The 26,750-nt window shown below is 51.3% G+C and overlaps 3 protein-coding genes and 1 long non-coding RNA gene across 6 annotated transcripts; 3 read left to right on the plus strand and 1 right to left on the minus strand.

Annotated features, from left to right (window-relative positions):
• Positions 1 to 1,894: 1,894 nt before the first annotated feature.
• Positions 1,895 to 3,645, minus strand: LOC120703822 (pentatricopeptide repeat-containing protein At1g31430-like). Its single transcript, XM_039988005.1, has one exon. It carries the CDS (start codon positions 3,609 to 3,611, stop codon positions 2,052 to 2,054), a length of 1,560 nt encoding a protein of 519 aa, XP_039843939.1. The 5' UTR covers positions 3,612 to 3,645; the 3' UTR covers positions 1,895 to 2,051.
• Positions 3,646 to 3,714: 69 nt separating this feature from the next.
• On the plus strand, positions 3,715 to 6,605 carry LOC120703823 (aurachin C monooxygenase/isomerase-like). 2 transcript variants are annotated; one of them, XM_039988007.1, is made up of 5 exons: positions 3,715 to 3,992; positions 4,085 to 4,395; positions 4,479 to 4,689; positions 4,772 to 5,320; positions 6,538 to 6,605. In XM_039988007.1, the coding sequence occupies exons 1-4, from the start codon at positions 3,747 to 3,749 to the stop codon at positions 5,306 to 5,308; spliced, it is 1,305 nt and encodes a 434-aa protein (XP_039843941.1). In that variant the 5' UTR covers positions 3,715 to 3,746; the 3' UTR covers positions 5,309 to 5,320; positions 6,538 to 6,605. The 2 variants fall into 2 exon arrangements, with proteins under 2 accessions (XP_039843941.1, XP_039843940.1); XM_039988006.1 differs by lacking the exon at positions 6,538 to 6,605 and having other exon boundaries at positions 4,772 to 5,426.
• Positions 6,606 to 11,140: 4,535 nt separating this feature from the next.
• Positions 11,141 to 12,051, plus strand: LOC120703824. Its single transcript, XR_005687268.1, has 4 exons — positions 11,141 to 11,231; positions 11,307 to 11,473; positions 11,568 to 11,893; positions 11,989 to 12,051. It is a non-coding gene; the product is annotated as an uncharacterized LOC120703824 (long non-coding RNA).
• A 922-nt stretch (positions 12,052 to 12,973) lies between these two features.
• Positions 12,974 to 13,994, plus strand: LOC120703825. 2 transcript variants are annotated; one of them, XM_039988008.1, is made up of 3 exons: positions 12,974 to 13,262; positions 13,350 to 13,446; positions 13,524 to 13,994. In XM_039988008.1, exons 1-3 carry the CDS (start codon positions 13,240 to 13,242, stop codon positions 13,848 to 13,850), a joined length of 447 nt encoding a protein of 148 aa, XP_039843942.1. In that variant the 5' UTR covers positions 12,974 to 13,239; the 3' UTR covers positions 13,851 to 13,994. The 2 variants fall into 2 exon arrangements, with proteins under 2 accessions (XP_039843942.1, XP_039843943.1); XM_039988009.1 differs by having other exon boundaries at positions 13,360 to 13,446.
• Positions 13,995 to 26,750: the final 12,756 nt, after the last annotated feature.

Here is a 26,750-nt window from a genome sequence, read left to right on the forward strand (position 1 = left end):
AAACCAGGCTGACCACTAAATTGTTTAAAACTGTTACTGAGTTGAATTTCTTTGACTATATGATCAAGCAGAGGACGAAACAAACTCCGCGTCCCCGCGTCGCTCGGCGGCTCGGGCGGAACCTCACCCCGAGCGCCGCCGCCACTCCCCAGGCCCGCTCCACCGTCTCGCCGCCGCCTGAGTGGCCGCCGGAAGTCCGCGCGGCCGTGATGAAGGCGGCGGCGGGCCCCCAACCCCACTCCTTCTCTCCTTCCCGCCCCCACCCCCTCTCGGCGGTTGGCCCGTCCATGGCGGCGACAGTTTCCCTCGACGCCCAGCGGCCGGATCCACCTCGTGAGCGGCCGGATCCGCTCTCCCAGTGCCTCGGTGTGGTGGGGTGCGGCATCATCGGCGGCATGCGGCAGCGGCGGTCTGAATGCGGCAGCGGCGGCGCCTGTTGCGGCCGGGGTGCAGGTGGAGCGCGGTAGCGGCGGCCTGGGCGCTGCGGCAGAGCCCGTTGCGGCCTGGGCGCGGTGTCGGCGGCGTCTGCAGCAGCCCCCGCGGCTGCGGGAGCCTGGGGCGCAGTGGCAGCGGCGTCCGCGGCCGGGGCGGCCGGTGGGGCGCGGCTACAGTGGCTTCCACGGCTGCGCGCGGCTTGGGGTGCGGCGGCTTCTGCGGCCGGTCGGCGGTCACTTTCTGGCCTGCTGCCGTTTCTCCGAGGCTTGTCCGAGGTGCTGGCGAAAGCTTGGACGGCGACATCTGTGGACGCCGCTCCCTCCTTGGAGGCGTCCTTTTGCACCTCTCCGCCTATCCATTCCGGATGCTACGATTGAAAACCCAACCCACTGCGGGCTGGCGTCGGCGGCACTTCGGCGACACAACCTTCTTGAAGGCGACGTTAGGCAAATCCGGATGGCGGCGACAGCCATCGACATGGTGTTCTATCTTCCTTTCTTCTTTTCTTTTAAATTTTTTGGTCGTTGCTTGTGTTGGTGTGGCTTGCGTCGAGGACCCAATCCGACCAGGCAGGATGTGCAGAGGCTCTGGTCGACGACCCAATCCGACCGGACAGAGGGAGTTGGGGCCTGGGTCAATGTCCGAATCCGACCTGGGCTGTGGGGATGAGCCGTGTATCTGGAGGCTTTCTGTCTGCGCAGGTGGTGCATCGGAGATTTCAGCGGTGGCACGACGAAGGTGAGGTTTTGGAGTGGCCTAGTGGTACTATGTCACCCTCGATGGCGAAGCAAGTCCGGATCCTTGGAGAGTCCAGTGGCGGGAGTGGCGAGGCCCCCGTGCGCTTTAAGGTGGTGTCCGAGGAGTGGTGTGCGGCGGTGGATGTGGCGAGGCCCCCACGCGCTTGAGCTGTGGCCTGGGTCGATGTCCCAATCCGACCTGGGTGATGGCGAAGCAACTCGCTTTAAGGTGGTGTCCGAGGAGTTGTCTCGGATGTTTGGGGTGCGTGGTGCGGTAGCGGTACTTCGGCGAGGGGCCCTGCATGGTAGTGGCTCTGTCGGTGGGGTACGGTGGGCTCCTCTGCTGACTTCTGCTAACGTACGGCAGGAGTTGGGAGATCGGCGATCGTGTGTGCGTGACCTGAAGACGACAACGGCATGGTGGAGGAGTGGTGGTGGCTACTTGGCTTGCAGCGGACTGCGGCGGCCAGTCCTGCATGGCAGCGACTGGTTGGCGTGGGACATCGTCGGGGACGACGGCGCTCGCGAGGTGGGCCGCTTGTCGGCTTCTTCTTGGGTGGTGGTGCGGAGTGGTGGTTTTGTATGGAGTTGAGTTGAGTTGCGCAACCGTGTTGATGTCCCATTCCAACCGGTTGTTGTTTGAGTTGAGTTTGAGACGGACGTTTTGGCCGGTGGTGGCGTCGTTGTGTTTGTTGTGGTGCCCAATCTGGGCGTTGTTCCTCTTTTTAATATAATCGGCAGCTCTCCTGCCTGGTTCGTTTCAAAAAAAAAATATGATCAAGCATGCTGTTGGTCAACACATTGTGATTAATTGAACGTGGTGAATGCTTAACCATTCTGATTCTGAAACATTAGATATATCCCAATATTGGTTCCATCTCAGCATCCTTTTACCTCAATCGAGCTGCACCCTGCAGTCTTCTTGACAGTGGGGTGCGCCATCTCGCTCCTTACTCTTATTGCTTCCTCCCATCGACTAGCTGTTGCATACACATTAGACATGAGGACATTAACACCAGGGTTTCGGGAATCTTGCTCGGCAATTCGTTTGGCCAGCCTTTCGCTCATCTCAACATTGCCATGAGCCTTGCAAGCTGTGAGGAGTGCACCAAACAGTGGCATAGTGTCCTTGTTTACAGGCATGTCATTGATCAACCTCTCAGCTTCATCTAGTGCACCGGCACGACCTAGAAGATTGACAAAGCAACTATAGTGTTCGATTCTCGGTTCTATCTGATAGACCTGTTTCATGGCTTGGAAATGCTTGCGTCCATCATCAAGCAAGCCACCATGGCAACAGGCACTCAGTACCCCAATGAAAGTAATACCATCAGGCTTCACTTTGCTTATCTGCATCTCCTCAAACAATTCAAGAGCTCTACTGGCCTGACCATGTGCGGCCAGGCCACAGATGATGGCAGTCCAGGCAGCAGCGTCCTTGCCCTGCATTCGCTCAAAGACATGCAGTGCCTTGTCAACATGCCCACACTTCGAGTACATCTCAATCAATGCTGTGCCGAGAACTGCATCGATCTTCATCTTCCTCCCCTCAGCATACTGATGGATCCATTCACCTTGATCAAGAGCCCCGATATTGGCACAGCATGTCAGGAGAGTGACAACAGTGAACCTGTCCGGTTCCACCCGTTGCAACCGCATGTCTCGGAACAGTGCCAATGCCTCCTCAAAGCTCCCATGTTGCACACAAGCGTTGATCATTGCAGTCCACAGAATTAGATCCTTCTCAATGCATTGATAGAAGAGTGCTCTTGCCTTGTCCAGCTGACCACCAAGGGCGTATCCCGACACGAGGATCGTCCAAGAAATGATGTTCCTCTCCGGCATCTGCTCGAACATCTTCACTGCCTCTTCCAAGCAACTGTTCTTCATATACATGTCCAGAAGCGCATTTGCAACTGGGAGGCTGAATCCAAAGACTGCATCCATGTATGCGTGGATCCTCCTTCCCAAGCTCAGGTCTCCTGCCCTGGAGCAAGCGGTCACGGCAGTCCCCAAGGTGATCCTGTCAGGTGCGGCGCCGCTTCTCTCCATCTCCTCAGCCAACGCAACTGCTGCTTTGAAGCGGCCGCTCCTGATGTAGCACCTGATCATCATATTCCACAGCACCAGGAACCTCTGCGGCATTTCGTCGAACACCTTCCGCGCGACTTCCGCGTGGCCCAGCATCGAGTACATGTCGATCAGCGAGCTCGCGGTGTACGCGTCCCACCGGAACCCGGTCTTCACGGCGGCCGCGTGCGCCTTGCGCCCCTCGACGGACAGCTTCATCACGCCGATCGCCCTGAGCACGAACGGGTAGGTGAAGCTGTCGGCGACGAGGCCGCGCGCGCGGAGGTCGTAGTACACCGCCATGACGTGCGGGAAGCTGCCGCGCCTGGCCAGGGTCCTGATCAGCACGTTGCAGTCGCGCAGCGGCATGGCGTGGTGGCACGCCGTCGCCCTCGGAGGAGGACGCGTGGGTAGGAGGAAGGCGCCAAGGCGGAATCTTTTTGGGTGCCGTGTAGAAACGGGAGGCCAGGGCGACACGGATGGTTGGGGTTAGCTGTTGGCGAGATGGGCAAGAAGAGGGTGGCCGTGGTGGTGGGAGGGAGCGTGGCGGGCCTGGCGTGCGCGCACGCTGTGGCGGGCGCGGGATGGGACGTGGTTGTGCTGGAGAAGGCGGCGGCGCCGGCGCCGGCGGCCGGGGGCGGCGGCACGGGCGCCGGGCTGGGGCTCGACGCACAGTCAATGGAGACGCTCGCCCGCTGGATCCCCGGGTGGGGCCTCGACGCCGCAACGCTGCCGCTCGCCGTCGATCTGGTACGCCGCCGTGCTTTCCGAATCGCCCGCGCCGCGCTCGGATCTGGGGTGCGAGCCTTCGTGACGCTGCTCTTTGCTATCGGCCGCCGCAGAACAGAGCAACGGACAGCGTGACGAAGGCGGCGCGGACGCTGGCCAGAGACGACGGCTTCAACTTCCGCGCGGCGCACTGGGGCGACCTGCACCGGCGGCTGCACGAGGCGCTGCCGCCCGCGGCGACCGTGCTCTGGGGCCACCAGTTCCTGTCGTTCGAGGAGGCGCCGGGCGACGCCGGCGGGGTCGTCGCGACGGCCCGCGTGCTGCGGACGGGGGAAACGGTTCACGTCCCTGGTGACCTGCTCGTCGCGGCGGACGGCTCCACGTCGTCCATCCGCCGCCGCCTCCTCCCCGACCTCAAGCTCAGGTCAGCTGCCTACCAAGCCTACGAATCCATCGATTGGCTCCGGGAGAAAGATGCCCAATTCTCGCTCGCCGTGGCCGGTGCAGGTACGCCGGGTACTGTGCGTGGCGAGGCGTGTTCGATTTCGCCGGGAAGGAGAGCTCCGACACTATGGTCGGCATCCGAAGAGCCTACCCGGAGCTCGGCAACTGCCTCTACTTCGACCTCGCTTACAAGACGCACGCCGTGCTCTACGAGCTGCCGAGGAGCAGGCTCAACTGGCTCTGGTACATCAATGGCCCGGAACCGGAGCTCACGGTAACAGCACCGTCCCCTTCACGCCGTCCTAGCTACTGTGCCACTCTCCTTGAGATCTCACCGGCGCGATCCGCTTGGGCAGGGGAGCTCGGTGACCATGGAGGCGACCGGCGCCATGGTGGCGCGGATGCGGGACGAGGCCGAGCGCGTCTGGTGCCCCGAGCTGGCGCGGCTGGTCCGGGAGACCGCGGCGCCGTTCGTGAACGTGATCTACGACGCGGACCCGCCGCCGCCGCGGCGGGCGTGGGCGGGCGGCCGCGCGGTGGTGCTGGTCGGCGACGCGGCGCACCCGACCACGCCGCACGGCCTGCGGAGCACCAACATGTCCGTCGCGGACGCGCGCGCGCTCGGGCGGTGCCTGGCGCGGTGGGGCGCCGGCTCCGGGCCGACGCCCGCGGGGCGCGCGCTGGCGGAGTACGAGGCGGCGCGGCGGCCCGTGGTGGCCGCGCAGGTGCTGCACGCGCGCCGGCTCGGGCGGATCAAGCAGGGCCTGCCGGTTGACGGCGAGGCGGAGGGGTTCGACGCGAGGACGGCGACCGCGGAGGGCGCGCTGGAGCTGCGGCAGAGGACGATGCCGTTCTTCGGAGGCGTGCCCACCGCCGAGGATGGCAGTTTGTGATTCGTGTTAGAAATTGGGTTTTTTTTATCCATACTATTACAATTTTCTAACTTCTGAGATACGCCATTACAATTCATCTATTTTGAAACTTGCCATTACAATTCTTCGTTTCTTTGAATCGTGCCATTTTATACGTCTTTGATGCCCTTGGACACACCTGCAGACTCGTATTTTCGTATGGCCTAAAATGCCCCTACTGCTTCTCTCCCTTCAACTCACTGACGTGTGGGCCTCACACGTCAGTTTCTTCTTCAACCTCTGGGTGCTGTTTCTTCCCCACACGGCTCACTTCAGCCCTCCCCCGCCGCTGCCGGCGGCCTGCTCCCCTCCGCCCTCACCCCCTCCCCAGCGAGCTCCTCCCGCCGCTGGCGGCCTGCCCCCCCTAGGGCGAGCTCCTCCCCCGCCTGGCTTCGCGCGGGCAGGCCGCCGCCGCGCCCTCGCCCGGGCTGGCCGCCGCCGCGCCCTCGGGCGGGCATGCTGACGCCGCGCGAGGAGGCCAGTTGCGCGGGCTTGCTGCCACCGGCGGCCTGCTCCCCTCCGCCCTCCCCCTCCGGCGTGAGGAAGGCCGCGCACGCGAGGAGGGCGCCAGGGAGCTGCAGGTGCGCCTGGATCGGGGTCGGGCGGTTCACGAGGACGAGATCCTGGGCGCCCTGGGCGGCAATGAGCTGGAGGCAGCGCGGGAGCTCGTCCCGGTGCGCGGCCATGGGGGTGGCCGTGAGGTGGACGCGGCGGAAGGGGTCCGGGTGCCTGGCGAGGGCGTGGGACACGACGGCGGGGATGCGGGCGGCGGCGGCGTGAGTGGGGAGCAGGTGGTTCGCGCGGCGTCCCTGGCAGGGAGGCGGCCACGGCGACGGGCCCACGCGAGGGCGGCGGCGTCCCTGGTGGGATGCAGCCACGACGGCGGGCCGTGGAGGGGCTCTCCCGGCGGGGAGCAGTCCTGCGGCGGCATTGTGAGTAGCGCATGGTGGAAAAGAGGAAGAAGGTTGAAGAAGAAACAGACGTGTGGGGCTCACACGTTAGTGAGTTGAAGGGAGAGAAGCAGTAGGGGCATTTTAGGCCATACGAAAATACGAGAGTCTGTAGGTGGGTCTAAGGGCATCAAAGACGTATAAAATGGCACGATTCAAAGAAACGAAGAATTGTAATGGCAAGTTTCAAAATAGGTGAATTGTAATGACGTATCTTAGAAGTTAGAAAATTATAATGGCATGGATAAAAAAACCTTAGAAATTCAAGGTGTTGTACTTTGACGAATTTTAATCCAAGGAGCAGCCGCAACGAAGGTGCTTAAAACTAACTTTTGTAGTACAACACATCGAGGGGGGGGGGGGGGTTGCGGCGCTCGCTGGCGGGGGAGTCGACGGCATGGGAGGCGCGGGACACGCGCGGGGGAGCGGACTGCGGGAAGTGTGCGGACTGCGGAGGAGTGGGTCACGGAAGATGGCGAGCGGGCCGTAATTTTTTTTTTGCAATTTAGCCTTTTTCGCAAAAGAATTTCACGTATAGACCCTTTTTTAACATTTTGTGAAAACGGATTCTGGAGGTCGGCACCTTAGTCCACGGCGCCGAGCTAACACGTCTCGGCACCACGGAATACGGCGCCGAGCTTCGCATGCCGTGCCACGTCTGCGATGAAATGTCAGCCGACGTGGCGAGGTGGTCGGCGCCACAGATCCTGGCGTCGACCTCGGCGCCACAGATTTTGGCGCCGACCCGTTTTAACAGTTGTGGCCCCGGCCCGCATTTTGACCGCGCCTTTCACTTTCACTTTTCACTGCGCCGCGCACCCGCTCCCACCCCGTCGCGGCCGCCGTCCTGCCCACCCCGCCGCCGCCGGGGGCGCCTGCCCGGCCTCCCCTCCTGGTCGTCCTCGTCCGCGGGTCCTCGTCGTCGTTCCTCGTCGCCTCCCCTCCCCGAAACCCTACTCCATTGAGCGGGCGCCTGCAGCGCCGCGGCCCGAGCCGCATAGGCTCTTCTAGGGAGCCGACGCCGGGGAGGGGGAGGCGACGCCGCCGTCTGTCTGCTGGCGCCTCCCTCCGAGGTAGCTTTTTTTTGCGAAGTAGTTAGTTATGTTGTTATAGTTTAATTAGTTGATATAATAGAAATAGTTCAAATTTAGTTTAATTAGTTGTGTCACTGTAGTTGATTAGTACAATTAGATTAGTTGATATTTAATTAGAAATTTTTGTAGAAATGTACTTATCTATGTTCTTATGTAGTTTAGTTATCAATTTAATTTATGAAATTAAGGTTGGAATGGAGGATATTTAGTTTTGTTAGAAAATTACTATAGTTAGCTATCAAGTTGTAGTTCTAATTTATTTACATATTGTTAGGCAGACAATTTATTTAGTTTTGAAAGCAGTATAGCTAGTTTTGAATGTTTACAAATGATATATGCCTGCATGACCACGATAGATTAACTAGGGGCGTAAGCATGCCACACTGATGGCGGAACTAAGTTATATTTTGTAGATAAATAAAGTTTTAATTATCACACATACAAAGACATAGAACTAATAAACATAACATTGTATTGAATAAAACTACATGACAGAACTAGTGGGAATTGCATAATGCAAGTGGTTAACATGCTTATGTAGGAAAAAGTATCCACATGATTAATGATAAGCAAGTGTGGCATGCTTGCGCCCCTAGTTAATCTATTGTGGTCATGCGGGCATACATCAGCCAGTTAGGCAGAATATGCTCTCATAAGGATACCCCTCACCCCTGTAACAATTTATTTAAGGATCATAGGTGAAAGTACTATAGCTAGCAATTTAATTTACTGATACAATTGTTTATACAGTTTGTTAATTATATGAGCACGTTTAGTTTACAAATGTGTCAATCTAATTACAAGTTTCGTGTCGTGCATCCCAACTAGATGGACAATGTAGTAACTGTTTATCATGGAGGAATTGTGGAGACATATCAATTTTCAAATGTCACATTTGTTGGAATGGACAGTGTTTCTTTGATGTTTGATAGTCGACCGCTGTTTAGTGAGCTGATTGCTATGGCTTGTGAGGAGCTAGAATAGAATTCAACAGATGATGATATCTCAGTTGTAAGGGTATTGCATTATGGTAAATCAGGAAGAGTTTTTAGCCGGCAAGTCTGAATTGCATCTGAGGTTGGATGGGATAGGTATGTCAATATTGTCATGAAAAATGAGATACAATGTCTTGATTTGGTTATGCGGAAGGTTTCAAAAGATCCCACCCCCTAGTGTGTCCACCTCGTAATGATCAGCCAATGCCTCATGTGCTATCGCAAGAAGGGGGTAATTCGGCACCCACAGATCTGTCTTTACCAAACATTCATATCGATGATGATGATGGGGTTCGGGTCCCTGATGTTCAATCCGGTCCGAATCAAACTGGGATTGTTCTTGATGTTGGTGTATCTCCTCAGGAGATACCTACTAGGCAGGATCATCTAGATCATCCAAGTAAGTCGCTTTGTTAAATATTTTCATTTTCCTGCTGCGACTTGACCCTTAATTCCATTTGTTGGTACCAACATATTTTTTCCTATTTGTGGTCGGAATGCAGGAGATTTCCCTAATAATATTGATATTACTCCAGAGATAGCACTAGTCCAAATAGTGTGGGGCTCTAATAATGTGGAATGGTCGATTCATGATCAAGAGGAGCCTTATGAGAATGAAAGAGCTGTAGATTCAGATGATGACCGTCCTATACCCCCATTGAGCGCAAAAGATAGAGAGCTCATCAGACAAGTTTGTCCTGATATTGATCCAGACGTGCCAGAATTCAGTGATGTCCGAAATCTTGACAAGGCATATGCAGAAGGAAGAGAAGCTGATCTCTTAGAGTGTCGTGAGCATGGTGATGACGAAGTACTTGAAGTTAAGAAGGGCATTGTTTTAAGGGACCTGCCTACACTGCGGAGGTGGTTGCAGGAGTACTCAGTGAAACGGAAAAGGCTTTTCAGGGTCAAGCATTCTTATATGCAGAGACATTACACAGTTGTGTGCGACAAGGCAAATTGCAATTGGCGGGTCTGTGCTCGAAAACAGAAGGTCACGTGAAAGTTCAAGATCACAAAGGTCGTAGAACCTCACACTTGTGCCGAGGAAGAGCTAGAACAGAGGCATCGACAGCTGACATCTACCCTTATTGCAGCAAGATTGAACTCCATATTGAAGGAACAGCCCAATATGAAGGTTAACTCAATTATTGAAATAACAGAGAAACTATTCCATTACAAGATAAAGTATGGAAAAGCATGGCGGGCAAAGCAACGGGCCTGGAAGATGATATATGGGGATTGGGAGGAGGTTTATGAGAAGTTGCCAGCACTGTTTAATGCAATGAAAGCAGCTAATCCAGGCATGCATTATGAGTACATCCCAAAACCGGATGAATGGAGGAATGGGAGATAGATTTTCTTCCGTGCTTTCTGGTGTTTTCCGCAGTCTGTGGAGGCCTTCAGGCATTGTCGGCCGGTGTTTTCCATTGATGGTACATTTCTCCTCGACAAGGATATGGGCACACTATTGATAGCCATTGCATGTGATGCTAATAATACGTTGGTTTCTCTAGCGTTTGCTTTGGTGGAGAGGGACAACAAAGACAGCTGGGGATGGTTCTTGCGGCTTGTTCGGAGACATGTTGTAGGCCCTAGCAGAGAGGTTTGTGTCATTTCAGATAGGCACCAGGGTATACTTAGTGTTGTAGAGGAGCAGATTCCGGGCTACCCACCGTTGCACCACCGTTGGTGCACTCGTCATCTTGCTGAGAATTTGTTTAAGAAAGATGGTGACAAGGATAAATTTGCACTATTTGAGTTGGTAGCTCGACAGTTGGAGGTGCAATTATTTGAGGAGAAGTTTGAGCAATTAAAGACGACCACAAATGAACAAGGCAGGAGTTGGCTAAGAGGACTGTTGAGGCACCGTGAGAAATGGACAAGAGCTTATGACGAAGCTGGGTGGAGATACTCATTTCAGACTAGCAACATGGCTGAGTCTTTTAACAGTGTGCTCAAGGGTATACGTGGCATGCCGGTAAATGCTATTGTAGAGTTCACATTCACAAAGTTAGTAGCAATGTTCAGTAGCAAACACGAAGCCGTTGTCAAACTTCAGAACAAAGGTGACTTGTTGCCATCAAAACCCAATGAGCATCTAAACGATGCGAAGGGATTTGCCCACACACATGAGGTTAGATTGTTCGATATTAGTACGGGAAAATATGAGGTCACGGAACGGGGAGGTACAACGTCCGACGGAGAGGTGCGGCCTCCAAGAAAATATGTTGTCCTTCTATCAAATTTTACATGCACATGTGGGAGACCGAGGCAGTACCACTTTCCATGCTCTCATTACATTGCAGCAGCGCGCAACCGCAATTTTTCCTACATGAGGAGCATACCCCCAGAGTTCACTGTAGATAAACTTGTGCAAACTTGGTCTCCGCGATTCGAGCCTTTCCTCGACGAGAGTCAGTGGCCACAGTACACGGGGCCGGTATACATTGCCGATAGAGCATGCCGTTGGGACAAACGTGGAAGCAGGAAGAGGTCTAGACATGGTATGGCTATGGACCAGATTTTCGGCAGGACAAAGAGGGGAAGAGCGAGGCCCTTTGTGGAAGAGCCCGAGCAAAACCAGTGCGGCCGCTGCGGCAAGCTAGGGCACAATTCACGAACATGCTTTTGGACTCTTAGTCAGGTGCCAATAAACCTTGTATACAAGTTCTACAGTTGTTATTATGCTAGTTGTTACCATTAATTTCAATATTATTCTTATTGTTTTATGCTTTATCATGTAATTTCATTGCAAAAATATGCGTCTAACAAGTTAATCATTTTTTGTAGGATGGCGCTACCCCACCTGCTGGAGCACTACTACGAGGAGAACCATCGAGGACGACGCATTGCAGCGGGGGAGGTATTTGGTTTTGCCGCTCACTGTCTTTTTTGCACTATGTCGTACGATAGTAACGGGTAATTTGCATTTGTGCAGGTACTGCCCCTCCTTCGTCCTTGAACCCATGACCGGTTCTTGGAGATGCGGTACGACGATAGGTACACCCCTCTATTGCCGAGGGCTGGCCTGGACGTTGTATCGTACCAGGTTCGCCGCGGGTTGCCTAAAATCAACCCCACGGCGATCACAGCTTTGGTTGACAGGTACAAGACTAAACAGTTATTTTATTATTTTCTCAATTACAGAATCGAGCATAACCACATTGTACTAAACATGTGCGTCTTTGTGTACGTGGAGGCTGGAAACTCATAGTTTCCACCTACCTTGTGGTGAGATGACAGTGACACTTCAGGATGCGCAGAAGATCCTTGATCTCAGCATTAGAGGGCGTGCAGTCACCGGCACGTGTGTGTCTCGGGGTTGGAGGGGCTGAGTGGAGGCCTTCCTTGGGAGAGCTCTTCCCGAAGCGGCGCCGAATTCCCGGACCTCGGGAGTACCTCTTTCCTGGCTCCGTGAGAACTTTGGCGAATGTCCGGAGGATGCTAACGCCGAGACTGTGAGCTTCTACTGCAGAGCTTGGATCCTCCACTTGTTTGGCTCTATTCTCTTTTCGGACAGCACTGGTGAGACCTCGTGTTTCTCTGCAACATACATTTACTGGATTCGGTAATATTGTTGTTCTTTTTGCAATAATTGAGTTGTGTTCTTTGTGGCACAGGTGACACCGCTTCTTGGATGTACCTCCCTTGCCTGACTGATTGGGACACTGCGGGGGGGGGGGGGGTACAGCTGGGGGCTGCAGTCTTGGGTTTCTTGTACCGCAACCTTTGCGAGGCATGTCGTCGCACTCCACGGAACCCATCCATTGGGGGTTGTGTGTTTCTTCTTCAGGTGTGGATCTGGTTTCGGTTACCAGTTGGCCGACCGCAGACTCTTGATCCGCAGCCGTGGTTTGAGGTCGTCGGCCACCGCCTCAGACCCACTGCTGCTTACTTCTGGGGCCAGGTCCGCACTAACTGGGCCAGACCAGAGCGCGCTTATGTCAAGTACACGAACGAGTTGGACACACTTACTCCTTCCATGGTTAGTAAGATTCCTTGTATTAACACGATCATAAGAGTTTGGTATTCGTAACTTACAATTTGCTTTCCAATATTTGTAGGTGATATGGCAGTCGTTCACGGAGGAGAGACTGGGGCTCCTATAGTTAAGCTCCATGTGCCATGTGGACGAGGACATGTACACGATGTCGAACTGCCCATTGATTTGCTTCTATGCTGTGGAGTTGCACTTGCCGCACAGAGTTGCATGACAGTTTGGGTTGCGACAGGAGTGGCCTGTGCGTCAGATGTCGATGTCTGTGGAATTGCACAAGTAAGTAGCAATGCAAACTTGTTTCGATTACTTGTTTCCAAGACTTGAAAAGTATGCATAATAGAACTTGTTTCGGTTACTTGTTTCTAAGATTTGAAAAGTATGCATAATAGAACTTGTTTCGAATACTTGTTTCCAAGACTTGAAAAATATGCATAATAAAACTTGTTTCGATTACTTACTTCATCTTTAGAAGTCTTTTTGGATTACTTGTTTCAAAGACTAGACATCTTGTTTGCATTCAAGTTGCACTTACTCCATCTAACATTGATCATCTATTAAAATTATTTAAGCTAGAACTAAGCATAATTTTTTTCTTGGAGGATTGATCGGCAGAAGTAAAAGAAGACTCACGATTTCGAGCACGTGCACCGAGAGTACATCGATTTGTGGGACCAGGGCACAGAACTGGTGGAGGATGATCAGCAGCCTCACAGCAACGAGCAGTTTCGTGAGTACCTAGCTTGGTACTCCAGGGTGACACGCACGAGGCTACGGCATTAGTGGACAGGAGTGGACTACGCTTACATAGAGTCTTCGGAGGACGAGGACACCGTGTACGACCGTTCTACTCGGGAGGGCAGAGTTGTTGAGGATGGACCTATGTTCGATCGTGTGGTATGTTAGCTTGCATCTACATTTTTTCATACAATTGAACTCGTTACCATAGTTCGGTTAGATATGGGTACTATCGATTCGCTTTAGTTGTTTTCAGGGGAACTCGTTGAGGCGAACAATTGAAGACATCGAGGGCTTTCCACGACGAAATGTGAACGAGACCACACTTAACACATTCTTGGAAGTAAGTACGCTACGCAGACATGTATTTAGAACAACCTATTCATCACATTTGTGAACTTACTAAATGCTTCAATATAGAGAGTTGCAAAACGATTACGCCGTGTTGCCAGCCGTCTTGGACGCAAGACTTCGGTGCAAAGGGACGTGCACGGCGTCAGCCACACCTTTCCAGGCGTTGGCACTTCTACACCCTCCGTTGCAACCTCAGCAGGACAGAGCTCGTCCCGTAATACACATGATACTTTCGACTACGGCCCTGAGGAGATTGGAATGTCTCAGTTGCAGGATGCTTCTTCGACACAGCAGACACAACCTCGTGTGCAGAGGCAACGCCGTCCTAAGAAACGGTACACTCCAGGTACGGATGCTCTTGGAAAGGGCAAGACTAGGAGTAGCAAGCAGTGAGAGATTATTTGGGTTGTACATATATACTTTATGGACTGTCTGTTTGTGCTATTTTGTTGTTTGAACACTATGGACTGTTTCGACCGTTCGGATTTCGATTCTTTATGATTGTGGTACTTTACTTGTCATTTGTTTTCATGGATACTACTGATGTGAACTTGATATGTTTGTGGGTTCCATAATGTTCGTGAAACAAAGAAAGTTCTTGCGAATTTTTTACATAATTTAATCAAGGACAAATTAGCTGCGGGAGGAGTTCACGGCCGGGATCCCGCCGACGATGATGACAGTGGCGCCAGCGGCATGGGCATAGCGGAGCCACCTATTTGTTGTGCTCTTTGTTCTTGCTAATTTGGACGCGCTTCTTTTTGGCATCGACTCGAGATGCATGGCCGGCTGCTCGCGCACTGTCCTATGCGTAGAGAGCTTGCATTGCCTGTCACTGTCTCAGAGATGAATAGAAACGGCTACTGTCTACTTGTTGTGACCACTAGAATACCACTTCATTAGACTGGATAATGTGATCGATAGAGTTACTCGACTGCTGTTTATTAATTAATACAGCTCATGCTTGATAATAGTATAGCATCGTCTCTTTCTCGTATTAATAAAAAATTATATATATAGATGAAATGAGCATTTACTTGCAACGGTTAAAGAGTAAAGTACGAGAAAAAAACATGATAGAGTTAACTAGACGTAATTACATGCACGGACTGCTATTAATTTGCTGCCATCTTACGTGGTCCCTGCACAAGTGCCCCTCATGTCTACCAACTTAAGGGCACTGGGTCATTACCAACCGATGGCTGCATCATAGAAACATTTCCTCCTCAGCTAGCAACGAGTACGAGATCACAGGTTGCCACTGCTCAGCACGACGATCATGGGTTCCCCACATGTGCTGTTGTTTGCCCAGACAGACGTGACAAAAGATGACAGCCCAATATCAGTGCCCTTTCACTATTTCAAAAAGATGTGACAACACGGCAACCACACCAGCTCATCTTCAAAGCAGGCTCTCTGGCGAGGACGGCGGGCCTGTCGTTCTACAGCGAAGGTCTGTGGCGTGTAGTGGGGAAGGCGGTATCTAGGCGCGATCGACCGAACGGCAGCGATGCAGTGCTGTGAGTCTGCATGCACTTAGAAGCTCTGCATGAACAGAGATGCATTGAGTAGTCAGTTCGAGAATCGAATCTATCCTTTTCAGTGTCCGGTCAGCTAGCCTCTTCACTGTGTTGTCATATAGGCTTTTCAGTTGCATTTACACTCCACACTCCGGGTATTAGACCTTTGTGCACCTATAAGTACTCCCAAGTTTGTGAACTCGCAGCAGCACTCAAACACCGAAGCTCATTGTATACCCAATGTCTGGAGGTGGGTCTAGTGGGAAGAATTACTACGGTTTTGGGAAAGGAAAAGGGGGAAGAAAGGGAGATCCCATAATATGGGACGGGCCTCTTGGACCTGATTCCTTTCCGGAACCAGTGTTTAAGTTTCCACCACAACACAAGAGTGAATTCACCAAAAAAACTCCTCTTAGACGATATGATGACCGTAAAGAACCGTGGCCAAAATGCAGACATGGTGAGGACTGCTTAGTGCAGATGTGCACCGACGGGATGGATGGTGGTCGGCGTTTCTTCAAATGCCCACACGCATGGGTAATTCTCGGTTGTTTCATTTCTTTATCTTCATTGAGACACCTTACATGAAATTTGTTTTGCAGTCTTCCGATGTTCCAAAAAACTGTGGTTTTACTAGGTGGGTCGATCCTGCACTGCACCAATTGATTCAGTTCAGGAGTTCATCGAGTTCCTCCAGATAAAGATCTTTGTTTTGGAATGCAAGGTGAACCATTATGAGGAAGTGAGCGAGGGTAACAAAGCCGACGAAGATGATGATACCAGCAATGCGGTCGCTTCACAGGATGAATCATGCACAATTCCAGAAGCATCCCCTCATAAGAGAAGACTTAAAAGTGATGCAATATCAGTCTCAGGAGGCTGATAACACTTTTATTACATCAGATGGTACATCACCGTACAACTCTACGCGTAAGTGGGCAGTGAAGCTCCACTATCGCGAGGATAACAACTAACACTCACACAACGATATTAACTACGAAGAGGGGTCATCCGAGTCTTGCGCCATACAGAACTTCCTGCGGGTGACCCTATCCACAGACAAGGTTGGGTGCAGGACGGAACCTCTACTCAACGTCTTCGGGAACGAAGTCCGGATCTTCCTCTGTAAAAATTAAAAATGTGGTGAGTACAAACGTACTCAGCAAGTCCAACCACACCCACGGAGGGGGTATAAACAGAATATAATGCACAGGATAAACCAAGGATAAAGCTAGGGTTTAATTTGCGGAAAGCTAATTTTTATGCAGGGGTTTATTTGAAAGAAAGGGGTTTTCGAAAGCCATTATCTTGCATTGAGTAACACGTAGGGTTGATCAACACTGGATCCCAGTTTTAAGTTGCTACCGGACTCCTCATCCACCGTAGCACACGGCACAGCTGCCGGACATTTTCCCAAAACAACTCACGCCAACCCATCCATTCCCAGAAGAAACACTAGTTGTATGACCAAACCGTAACTCGCCCAGTACCGTGGGCACGGCTATTCGAATAGATTCTTAACTCTGCAGAGGTGTGCAACTTTACCCACAAGTGGGGTACCGCAACTCGATCACCTTAGTGTCGGCGCAGATCCCAACAAAGCCATTACCCACCTTAACTAGACCTTACTAGCCATCACGGGATCCACCAAGGGGTCATTGACCTATCACAGAGGTTTTAACCGGGGCATAAGTCACACGGAGCTAATCCCTTCTCCTTGATTACCCGATGCTCTCAGCTCTCCTGATGGCTATCAGACTAACTAGTGGGGTTTATGCTAAGTCGTTGCCCATACAACGGTCGAGTGGTTTGCACGATAGTGGAGTTAGGTGAGATGACACACCAACTCAGTCCTTAATTATGACAAGATGGATATCTCCCCTCCTTGCTCAACCACACAAGCACGAGCACACCATTTGGCAATTCACACAGAAGTGCCATCCATCCTGTCAAAACTTTTCTTTCGAAAATTCCACATTTTCCCTTCCCACACACACTCACGCATTTTCTTTATAAAACAAGTTGTACCGTGTATAAGGTCCTAAGCGTTCTAGCAGCGATTAACGTCCAAACAAATCACATTCAGACATTAATCTAGGTGTCAAGGAATGGTCATAAAAAATCAAGGGGTGGCTATCCAACCATGTTTTCAGCAATCAAAACACATGCAGTTTTGAAAAACAGGTCAATAGGTTGTGTTTATAAAAACTAGGACAAAATATGCATGAAATGATGGGATTGAACTTGCCGTCTTCAAAGCCGAGCTCCTGCTCGCGGTACTCGTTCTCGGGCTCTGGCTCACAGTACTGCTCCGTGTACTCCTCGGTGTTCTCCTCCTCAGTCACTCCGTCGGCTACGGGCGAGAATGGCACCAGGACAAACAAAACACAAAACAAAAATAAAATGAGCTCAAGAGGAGATGAAAATTTGAGGAATATATAGTATATGTTTTTAGGAGAATTTAGGAAGAAGAATCAAGTGATTTGGAGCTCGGATGGTGAAGATATGTGATTCCAAAGTTGGGTGCTGTTTATATGTCGAAAATAAAAAAAGAATATGGGTCATTCGGCTGGGCTTTAGTTTTTGGACTGGTGGGGGTCGTGTTGGGCTTTAAAAACTCGAGTGGGCTGCTGGTTGATGACATGTGCACCTGGGCCTCAAGGCCTATGAGCTTTATGTGCTCACGGGAAGGCAAACAGGGGGCAGGGAGGCCGTCGACAGTAGCGCCGCCGGCTCCCACGGTGGCAGCTCGCCGGAGCTCCACCGAGATCGAGCTACGGTCCACCGTTTTCAAATCCGAGGGCATGGGGAGAGAGAGAGGAGAGTGAGGGGGGTTCAGTTTTGGAGACTCCGGGTGTGGGAGAGGGTGTGGAAGGGGTCCGCCCCGAGCAGCCATGGCTGCGGCCATGGGAGCCCGTGGGGAGCTCTGCTCCGGCAAGGAAGAAGATGGTCGCGGCTTGGGGAGGGTCGAGGAGGGTGTGGGCGTGCTCACCGAGGAGAAATCGAGCTAAGATGGCTTGGTTGGCGAGATCGACGGCGGTGTTCGTGACTCTGTTCTTGGGGAAAACAGAGGAGCGAGGAAGAAGGCGAGCAGGATGGCTTTGGCGAGCTCGGGATGGCGAGGACGGCAGGTTGGGGCGGCTTTTATAGGCACTGAAAGGCGGTGCAGGGGGCGCGGTTGTCGGCCGGCCGGCGAGCATCCCGGCGGCCATTAATGGCGCTCGGCGTTGGCGTGGCGTCACGGAGCGGTGGTGCGAGCACAGGACGTCGCGACGGGTCGTGCGGGGGCCAAGCGGCGCGGCGAGCATCTCGGGCGCGCGTGGAGCGCGTGGGGGGCACAGGGAGCTATGCGTGCCGTGCGTGAGAGCACAGGTGAAGGGACGGGTCGGGCAGGCGAGCTGCGGAGGCATGGACGCGGCAGAGAGCTGCTCGAGCATGGCGAGATGGGCACGACAAGAGGGGGCCTAGCTTGGATGGCTTGCTCGCTGCGGCAGCTGCTGAAACAAGGTGATCAGCATGCTGTGGATGGCCTGTGCGTGTGCAGCTTGCATGTGCAAGCACAAGAATGTGGAGGGGGAAAAGAGAGCAAAGGGTTTATGGAGAATAAAAAACAAGATTAACTTGATAGAAAGTGCACGGGAAAGATAATTGGAGGTAGATTAGATGCATGGTGAAAATTAGATGACAAAGGAGTTTGAGCTCAAAAGATAAGTTTTTGCAATAGATTTTGAAAATGAGTTTTAGCGAGTGAAATTGGTTAGTGAATTTTAGAGATGTTACAAACCTACCCCACTTAAAATGAGTCTCGTCCTCATATTTGGCTGGTTCCTAAAGAGATGGGGAAACTCCTTCTTCAAAGCATCTTCGCGTTCCCACGTAGCTTCTTCTACTCCGTGTCTGCTCCATTGCACTATGCAAATCCGTACTTCTGAGTTCCTTGTCCTCCTAGTGACAGTGTCCAAAATCTTGACAGGTACTTCCTGGTACCGAAGGTCTATTTGCAGATCTATTTCTTCTTCTGGCACATGCTCTTTCTCAGGTACCCTCAAACATCTCCTTTGCTGGGATACATGGAACACCGGGTGTATATCTGACATTCCTTCTGATAGCTCCAGTCGGTATGCTACGGCTCCGACTTTCTTCAGAACTTGGTACGGTCCAATGTACCGAGGGGCCAACTTTCCTTGAACTTGAAACCTTCGAGTTCCCCGAATAGGTGAAACTTTAAGGTAGACGAACTCTCTCGGGTTGAAACTTATTTCTCGTCTCTTCTTGTCTGTGTAGATCTTCTGTCGAGACTGGGCGGCCTTCAACTTTTCTCTAATCTTGGACACTCTTTCTTCTGCTTCTTTTATGAGTGCGGGTCCGACTAGTGCACGTTCTCCAATTTCTTACCACATCAGGGGAGTTCTGCATTTTCTTCCATAAAGAGCCTCGAATGGTGACATGCCCAGGCTTGCTTGATAACTGAAAATTCTGCATAGGGCAAACTCTGCTCCCAATCTTTACCATAGGTAAGGACACAAGCTCTCAACATATCCTCCATAATCTGATTCACCCTTTCTATTTGACCATCCGTTTGTGGGTGATAGGCGGAGCTGAAATCCAATTTGGTGCCCATGGCTTTATGCAAACTCTTCCAGAACCTAGAGGTGCATTGGGTCCCTCTATCTGAAATAATTCTGCTAGGCACACCATGTAACTTTACTATATTTTCCACATAAAACTTAGCTAGCTTTTCTCCACTGTAATTGGTCCGCACGGGTATGAAATGAGCCGCTTTAGTGAGTCAGTCCACTATTACCCATATGGAGTCATGTCCTTTCTGTGTTCTGGGCAAACCCACTACAAAGTCCATTCATATCTCATCCCATTTCCAAACTTGGATGGGTAGGGGTTGCAACAATCCTGCTGGCTTCTGATGTTCGGCCTTGATCCTTTGACATGTATCACAATGGGCGACAAATCGTGCAATATCCGCCTTCATTCCCTTCCACCAATATTTTTGTTTTAAATCCATATACATCTTGGTGGATCTTGGGTGGATGGAGTAGGCTGAGTTATGGGCTTCATCCATGATTATTTGCCGTAAGTCTCCTTCCTGGGGCACGCAAATCCTACTTTTATACCATAAAGTTCCCTAATTATCCACTCTAAAATCCGGTGCCTTATTTTCTCCCGTCTGCATTCGGATTTCCATCAAGTTCTTGTCCGATCTTTGGGCCCTTCTGATCTTATCCTCCAGAGTGGGTTGAATGCTCATCTTGCGAATGGAACCTCGAGGGACAATGTGCATATTCAATCGTGCCATTTCTTCCTGTAGATGGACATTCTTGGGTCCATAAGATTTCCGGCTTAAGGCATCGGCTACCACATTAGCTTTACCAGGGTGGTAATGAATTTCCATGTTATAATCCTTGACCAGTTCTAACCATCTTCTTTGCCTTAAGTTCAAATCTGGCTGTGTGAAAATATACTTCAAACTCTTATGGTCGGTATAGATCTCGCACTTATTTCCAATTAGATAATGTCTCCAAATCTTAAGGGCATGCACTACGGCTGCAAACTCCAGATCATGTGTTGGGTAATTCTGCTCATGAGGCCTGAGCTATCGGGAAGCATAAGCTACTACCTTCCCGTCTTGCATGAGTACGCAACCCAATCCTTGTCGGGATGCGTCACAATAAATGACAAAATCCCGATGAATATCCGGTAGGGTCAGCACTGGGGTGGTTTTCAACTAACTCTTCAATTCTTGAAAACTTCTTTCGCATGACTCTGTCCAGGTGAATTTCTTATCCTTCTTGAGCAGCTCTGTCATGGGCCGGGCTATCTTGGAAAATCCTTCAATGAATCTCCGATAATACCCAGCTAATCCAAGAAAACTTCTGATTTCACTAACATTGGTCATTTGCTGCCAGTTGGAGACTGCTTCGACCTTCTCAGGGTCCACTGCTACTCCTTCTGCGGCCAGAATATGACCAAGAAAAGCTACTTTCTCAAGCCAGAATTCACACTTGCTGAATTTGTCATATAACTTATGTACTCTCAGCTTTTCTAATACTACCCACAGATGTTGCTCGTGTTCCTGGACACTCTTGGAGTAAATAAGTATGTCGTCGATAAAGATTACGACAAACTTATCTAACTCGTCCATAAATACCTTGTTCATGAGGTTCATAAAATAAGCAGGTGCATTAGTTAGTCCAAAAGACATCATGGTGAACTCAAACTGCCCGTAACGGGTGACGAAGGCTGTCTTTGGGATGTCGCTTTCTCTAATCTTGAGCTGAAAATATCCTGACCTCAGATCAATCTTGGAAAAGTACTTGGCTCCTTTTAGTTGATCAAAAAGGTCATCAATCCTGGGGAGAGGGTACTTATTCTTGATGGTAACTTTGTTCAGTGCCCGGTAATCTACACACAACCTCATACTCCCATCTTTTTTCTTGACAAATAGGACTGGGGCTCCCCGAGGCGACGAGCTTGGTCTGATGAAGCCAATTCGTTGTAATTCTTTCAGCTGCTTTTTTAATTCCGCCAATTCAGAGGCTGCCATCCTATAGGGTCTCTTGGCTATAGGAGAGGTTCCAGGGGCAAGATCGCTGACAAACTCTATATCCCTATCTGGTGGCATTCCGGGAAGTTCTTCAGGGAAAACATCTGGGTATTCGTTTACTACCGGGACTTCTTCCAAGGACTTAGCTTCCATGCTAAACACCATCGGGTCTGGTCCACTTCCCCGGGTATGGCAGGTTACTCGTATTCCCTCTGGGTTCGTCAGGTGTACCACTTTGTCAGAACAACCTATGAGACCATTGTGTCGGCTTAACCAGTCCATTCTAAGGATCACGTCTATTCCTTTAGACTTAAGTACTACTAGGTCTGCTAGAAGTTCTACCCCACCTAAATTGATCCTTACCCGTAGACAACCTAGTTGACACTTGATGTCACCTTCAGGCGTTCGGGTTAATAGGGGTGTTTTTAGTAGTACTGTTGGTATATTGTGCTTTTCCACAAAACTTTAGGATATGAACGAGTGTGATGCTCCAGAATCAAATAGTACTGTTGCAAGAGCTGAGCTGACTAGGTACTCACCGAGCACTATGCCTTGAGCTCCTTGAGTCTCCTGCACGTTGATGTGGTTGACGCGGGCTCGTCCAAATGACTGCTGGGGCTGCCTCATCTGCTGACTGTCGTTGTTGGTGTTGTTGTTGCGGATGGGCACTCGGTTGGCACCTGACATAACTGGCCTTGGTCCATTCACCGTGTTGGAGAAGGCTGATGTAGCAGGCTTGTTCTTGGCATATGGGCAGTTAGCAATGAAATGTCCTGTCTCTCGGCAGTTGAAATAGACCCTAGCATTGCTGTTGGTGGTGACTTGGCTGGCATTGCTCTGCGGGGCCTTCGTGGGGTTCTAGCTTCTGAACTGTGTGTTAGAGGTTTGGAATCCTGTCTCTTGTGACTGGGTCCTATACTACATTGGGGCCTGATATCTTGGTGCCGTATAGCTGGAGTTTCTTGGTTTCTGGAAGCGGTCCTGCTGGCGGGCCTTGCTCTCCAGAAACTTACGCTTGTTATCCTTCCTTTCTTCAGCTTTGGCCCTTTCTATGAGAATGGCTTTGTTCATCAGAGTGTTGAAGTCCGGGTAGATCTGAGGGGTAAGCAGGGTTCGGAGTTCTGGGTTCAATCCCTTCTTGAACATGTCCTGCTTCTTTTCATCATCGTCCACTTCCTCTGGTGCATATCGGGCCAGCTCCATGAACTGGTGGGTGTATTCTTCTACTGACATGATTCCTTGCTGTAGTGCGCGAAACTCATCCGCCTTGCGTTTCATCGTGGCCGAGGGGATGTGATAGCGGCGGAACTCCTTCACAAATTCCTTCCAAGTGATGGTGGAGGCATCTTCGGCAGCGGCACAATAATTCTCCCACCAGGCTAAGGCAGTTCCAGTGAGTTGGTGGGCTGCCAGAAGGACTTTGTCTCGATCCTGGCATTCGAACGGCTCGAGCTTCCTCTGGATTACACGTAGCCAGTCGTCTGCATCCAAGGGGTTGCTGGATCCGGCAAAGGTGGGTGGCTTGGTCCTCAGAAAAGTTGTCAGCTTGTCATTCATGATCTGCTCTCGTGGCCGCTTGTTGACGAGGGCATTGGCCAGTGTTTCCAGTACGAGGGTTTGGTTGTGTATTATCTGTGTCAGGTCCCCGAGGGGTGGTGGTGGTGGCAGTGGCACTTCTCCTTGATTTTCTCCTCTATTTTGGCTCACTTCATGTTCTTCCTTAGGAGGGTTCTGCCCATTATGCTGTACTCCTGCATCAGCGGCTGCAGGAGTCCGGTTGCAGGAGGCCCTCGTACTGCTTCGGGAAGCCATCTGTAGATCGAGTAGAGTCTTTGTGAGATTGGGATTAAGATTATGTGATGTTTAAGTTGTTTAATTCGTATTTTTGAAAAGGCAGAATCTACCTTCTGCCGGAAAGCACATAACTAACAAGCACACAACATGACAAACAACAAGCACAAATAACTTTATTATTGCAAGTGAGGGTACAACACGGGGCAAGACAAACCGCGTACTACACGTCCGGGTACAGGGTCACATTTAAGGGTACAACTTAGGCCAATGGGGCTTGGAGGGTACAACACTAGGGTGGCGTCGGGTATTCTACTCACGGGGCAAGCCTTCTTCGGAGTGTGCTTCCAGGGGAGCGAGCAGTCCTTGCTCGCCGTTCTCTGGGTTCCTGTTTTCCAAGGGTTGTCCAGCAGCTCCCCCTTCAACGGCGGCAGTAGACCCTTCAGGGTTCTCGGGTGGGGCTTGTGGGGTTCTCAAGAGTGGTCCCCATCCTATGACGGGCGTCCCGAGTAGAACATGGTCTTCCCCAATTACCGAGACTGGCGTTCCACTTCTGGTCCATTCTTGCATACGCTGGTCCCGGGCCTGCCTGAGGCTCTCCTGGGCAACCGCTTCACTGCTAATCGCGGCTGCGGCTCTTGCCTCGGCCTGGACTGCCCGATTCTATTGTAGTCTTACCGCGAGCTCTGCTTGCTCGGCTCGATGGGTCTGCTCCCTCAGGATGCTGGCTTGCTCATCAAATAGCTGATCCAAAGAGGTTAGGTAGGTGGCCACTTGGTACAGGGGGTCTTCTTCATGGCGGCGCCGTTCTAGGCTTCTCATATGAGCTTCCAAAACTGGGGTCTTGATGGCCGGAGGAAAGAATCTCATTGGTGTGGGGGCTAGGTGTCCTTCAAAAATCTGGCACAGATAACGGAGTGCCTTCCTGACGGCCAAGGGATATGTGTCTTGGTGCCTAAACCCTGTGGCAGTCACTCGCCATGGCTGGATGTCGGGGTAGCGGTCGCTTCTGGCGATGACCAGTATCACCCTTTAGTGGAGAGTACCATGGTGCTCGTACTCTGTGCTGTAGTACCTTGGGCGTTCCGTAACGCCAAGGCTTTCCAGGGTGTTGATCAAAAGGCTGGGGAAGCCAGGTGCAGCTTGGCAATTGCCCTGGGTCCATCCTTCCCCAGCCATTTGAAAACAAAGATAGGGTGAACAAACTTTGCATAAGTATTTGGATACAAAAGGGGACAGATGATACTTATTATTACAACATGGAGGGGTACAGTTTCCATGGATACATGATTATTAGGATAGGGTTCTAGCTTGGAGTGCTACTCCTATAATGGGGACTCTTCCTCGATCCGGATAGGGCGCTTCTTTGGTGGAAGACACTGATCCATCACATCATCTTCGGTCTGAGTACCTCTATCCCAATGGGTTTCTTCGGGTTCTTCCTCTATCCACCCACCTATTCCTCTGCGAGCCTCGTATTCTTGCCATTGGGCTTGGAGAGCGGCTAGGGAATACTCGGCGCGTGCGGCTCTTGTCCGTTGTTCCTCCAGTTCTTGGGTTGCCTTTTTTGCCCTGTGGATTTGGTGCTTCAGTTGTGCCGCCTGTTCACGGTAAAGTTCATCCAGGCCGGTGAGGTAGATGGATAGGTGGGAGACCGTATCTTCTAGGTCTTCTTCTTCTCTCCCAAGTCCTCTCATCCGGGCAATCCATGAGCGTACTCTTCCTTCAGTAGGCGGGAAAAATCCCATAGGAGTCCGCTGAAGGTGATGCTTGTAAACCACACGCAGACGTCGCAGGGCTTTACGGGCAGCCTTTCGGTAGGTGTCAGGGAAGCGAAAGCCAGTGGTGGAGATGAACCAGGGGTCCACGTCAGGGTAGCGGGTGCTCTTTCCCACGAAGATCATCAGGTCGCATCAAAGAGTGCCCCGGAGTTGTACTCCCGGTAGACCTACTCTGGTGGGTCCACCACTCCGATGCGTTCCAGGCTGAGTATCAATAACTTAGGAAGGCCGGGCTCTGCGTGGAAGATTCTGCCACTCCATCCATTGTCAGCCATCTGGAACAGGGCAAGAGTCAATGGTGAGTGTATGAGTAGAAAAAGGATTAAGCAAGAAAAGTCCTAATGTGGAAAGGCTCGAAAAAGGGGTCTCGATCCTAGGGTCACGTCCTACGGCCAACCTACGGCTCTGATACCACCTGAAGCGTCATAGGAGAAGACTTAAAAGGGATGCAAAATAAGTCCCAGGAGGCTGATAACACTATTATTACATCATATGATACATCACCGTACAACTCTACGCGGAAGTGGGCAGTGAAGCGCCACTATCGCGAGGATAACAACTAACACCCACACAACGATATTAACTACGAAGAGGGGGTCATCAGAGTCTTGCGCCATACGGAACTTCCTGCGAGTGACCCTATCCACAGGCAAGGTTGGGTGCAGGACGGAACCTCTACTCAACGTCTTCGGGAACGAAGTCTAGATCTTCCTCTATAAAAATTAAGAATGGGGTGAGACAAACGTACTCAGCAAGTCCAACCACACCCACGGAGGGGGTATAAACAGAATATAATGCACAGGATAAACCAAAGATAAAGCTAGGGTTTAATTTGCAGAAAGCTAATTTTTATGCAGGGGTTTATTTGAAAGAAAGGGGTTTTCAAAAGCCATTATCTTGCACTGAGTAACACGTAGGGTTGATCCACACAGGATCCCAATTTTAAGTTGCTACCGGACTCCTCATCCGCCGTAGCACACGGCACAGCTGCCGGACATTTTCCCAAAACAACTCACGCCAACCCATCCATACCCAGAAGAAACACTAGTTGTGTGACCAAACCGTAACTCGCCCTGTACCGTGGGCATAGCTATTCGAATAGATTCTTAACTCTGCAGAGGTGTGCAACTTTACCCACAAGTGGGGTACCGCAACTCGATCACCTTAGTGTCGGCGCAGATCCCAACAAAGCCATTACCCACCTTAACTAGACCTTACTAGCCATCACGGGATCCACCAAGGGGTCATTGACCTATCACAGAGGTTTTAACCGGGGCATAAGTCACACAGAGCTAATCCCTTCTCCTTGATTACCCGTTGCTCTCAGCTCTCCTGATGGCTATCAGACTAACTAGTGGGGTTTATGTTAAGCCGTTGCCCATACAATGGTCGAGTGGTTTGTACGATAGTGGAGTTAGGTGAGATGACACACCAACTCGGTCCTTAATTGTGACAAGATGGATATCTCCCTTCCTTGCTTAACCACACAGGCACGAGCACACCATTTGGCAATTCACACAGAAGTGCCATCCATCCTGTCTAAACTTTTCTTTCAAAAATTTCACATTTTCCCTTCCCACACACACTCACGCATTTTCTTTATAAAACAAGTTGTACCGTGTATAAGGTCCTAAGCGTTCTA

This window comes from Panicum virgatum, chromosome 4K, assembly GCF_016808335.1.
Source record: "Panicum virgatum strain AP13 chromosome 4K, P.virgatum_v5, whole genome shotgun sequence".
NCBI lineage: Eukaryota > Viridiplantae > Streptophyta > Magnoliopsida > Poales > Poaceae > Panicum > Panicum virgatum.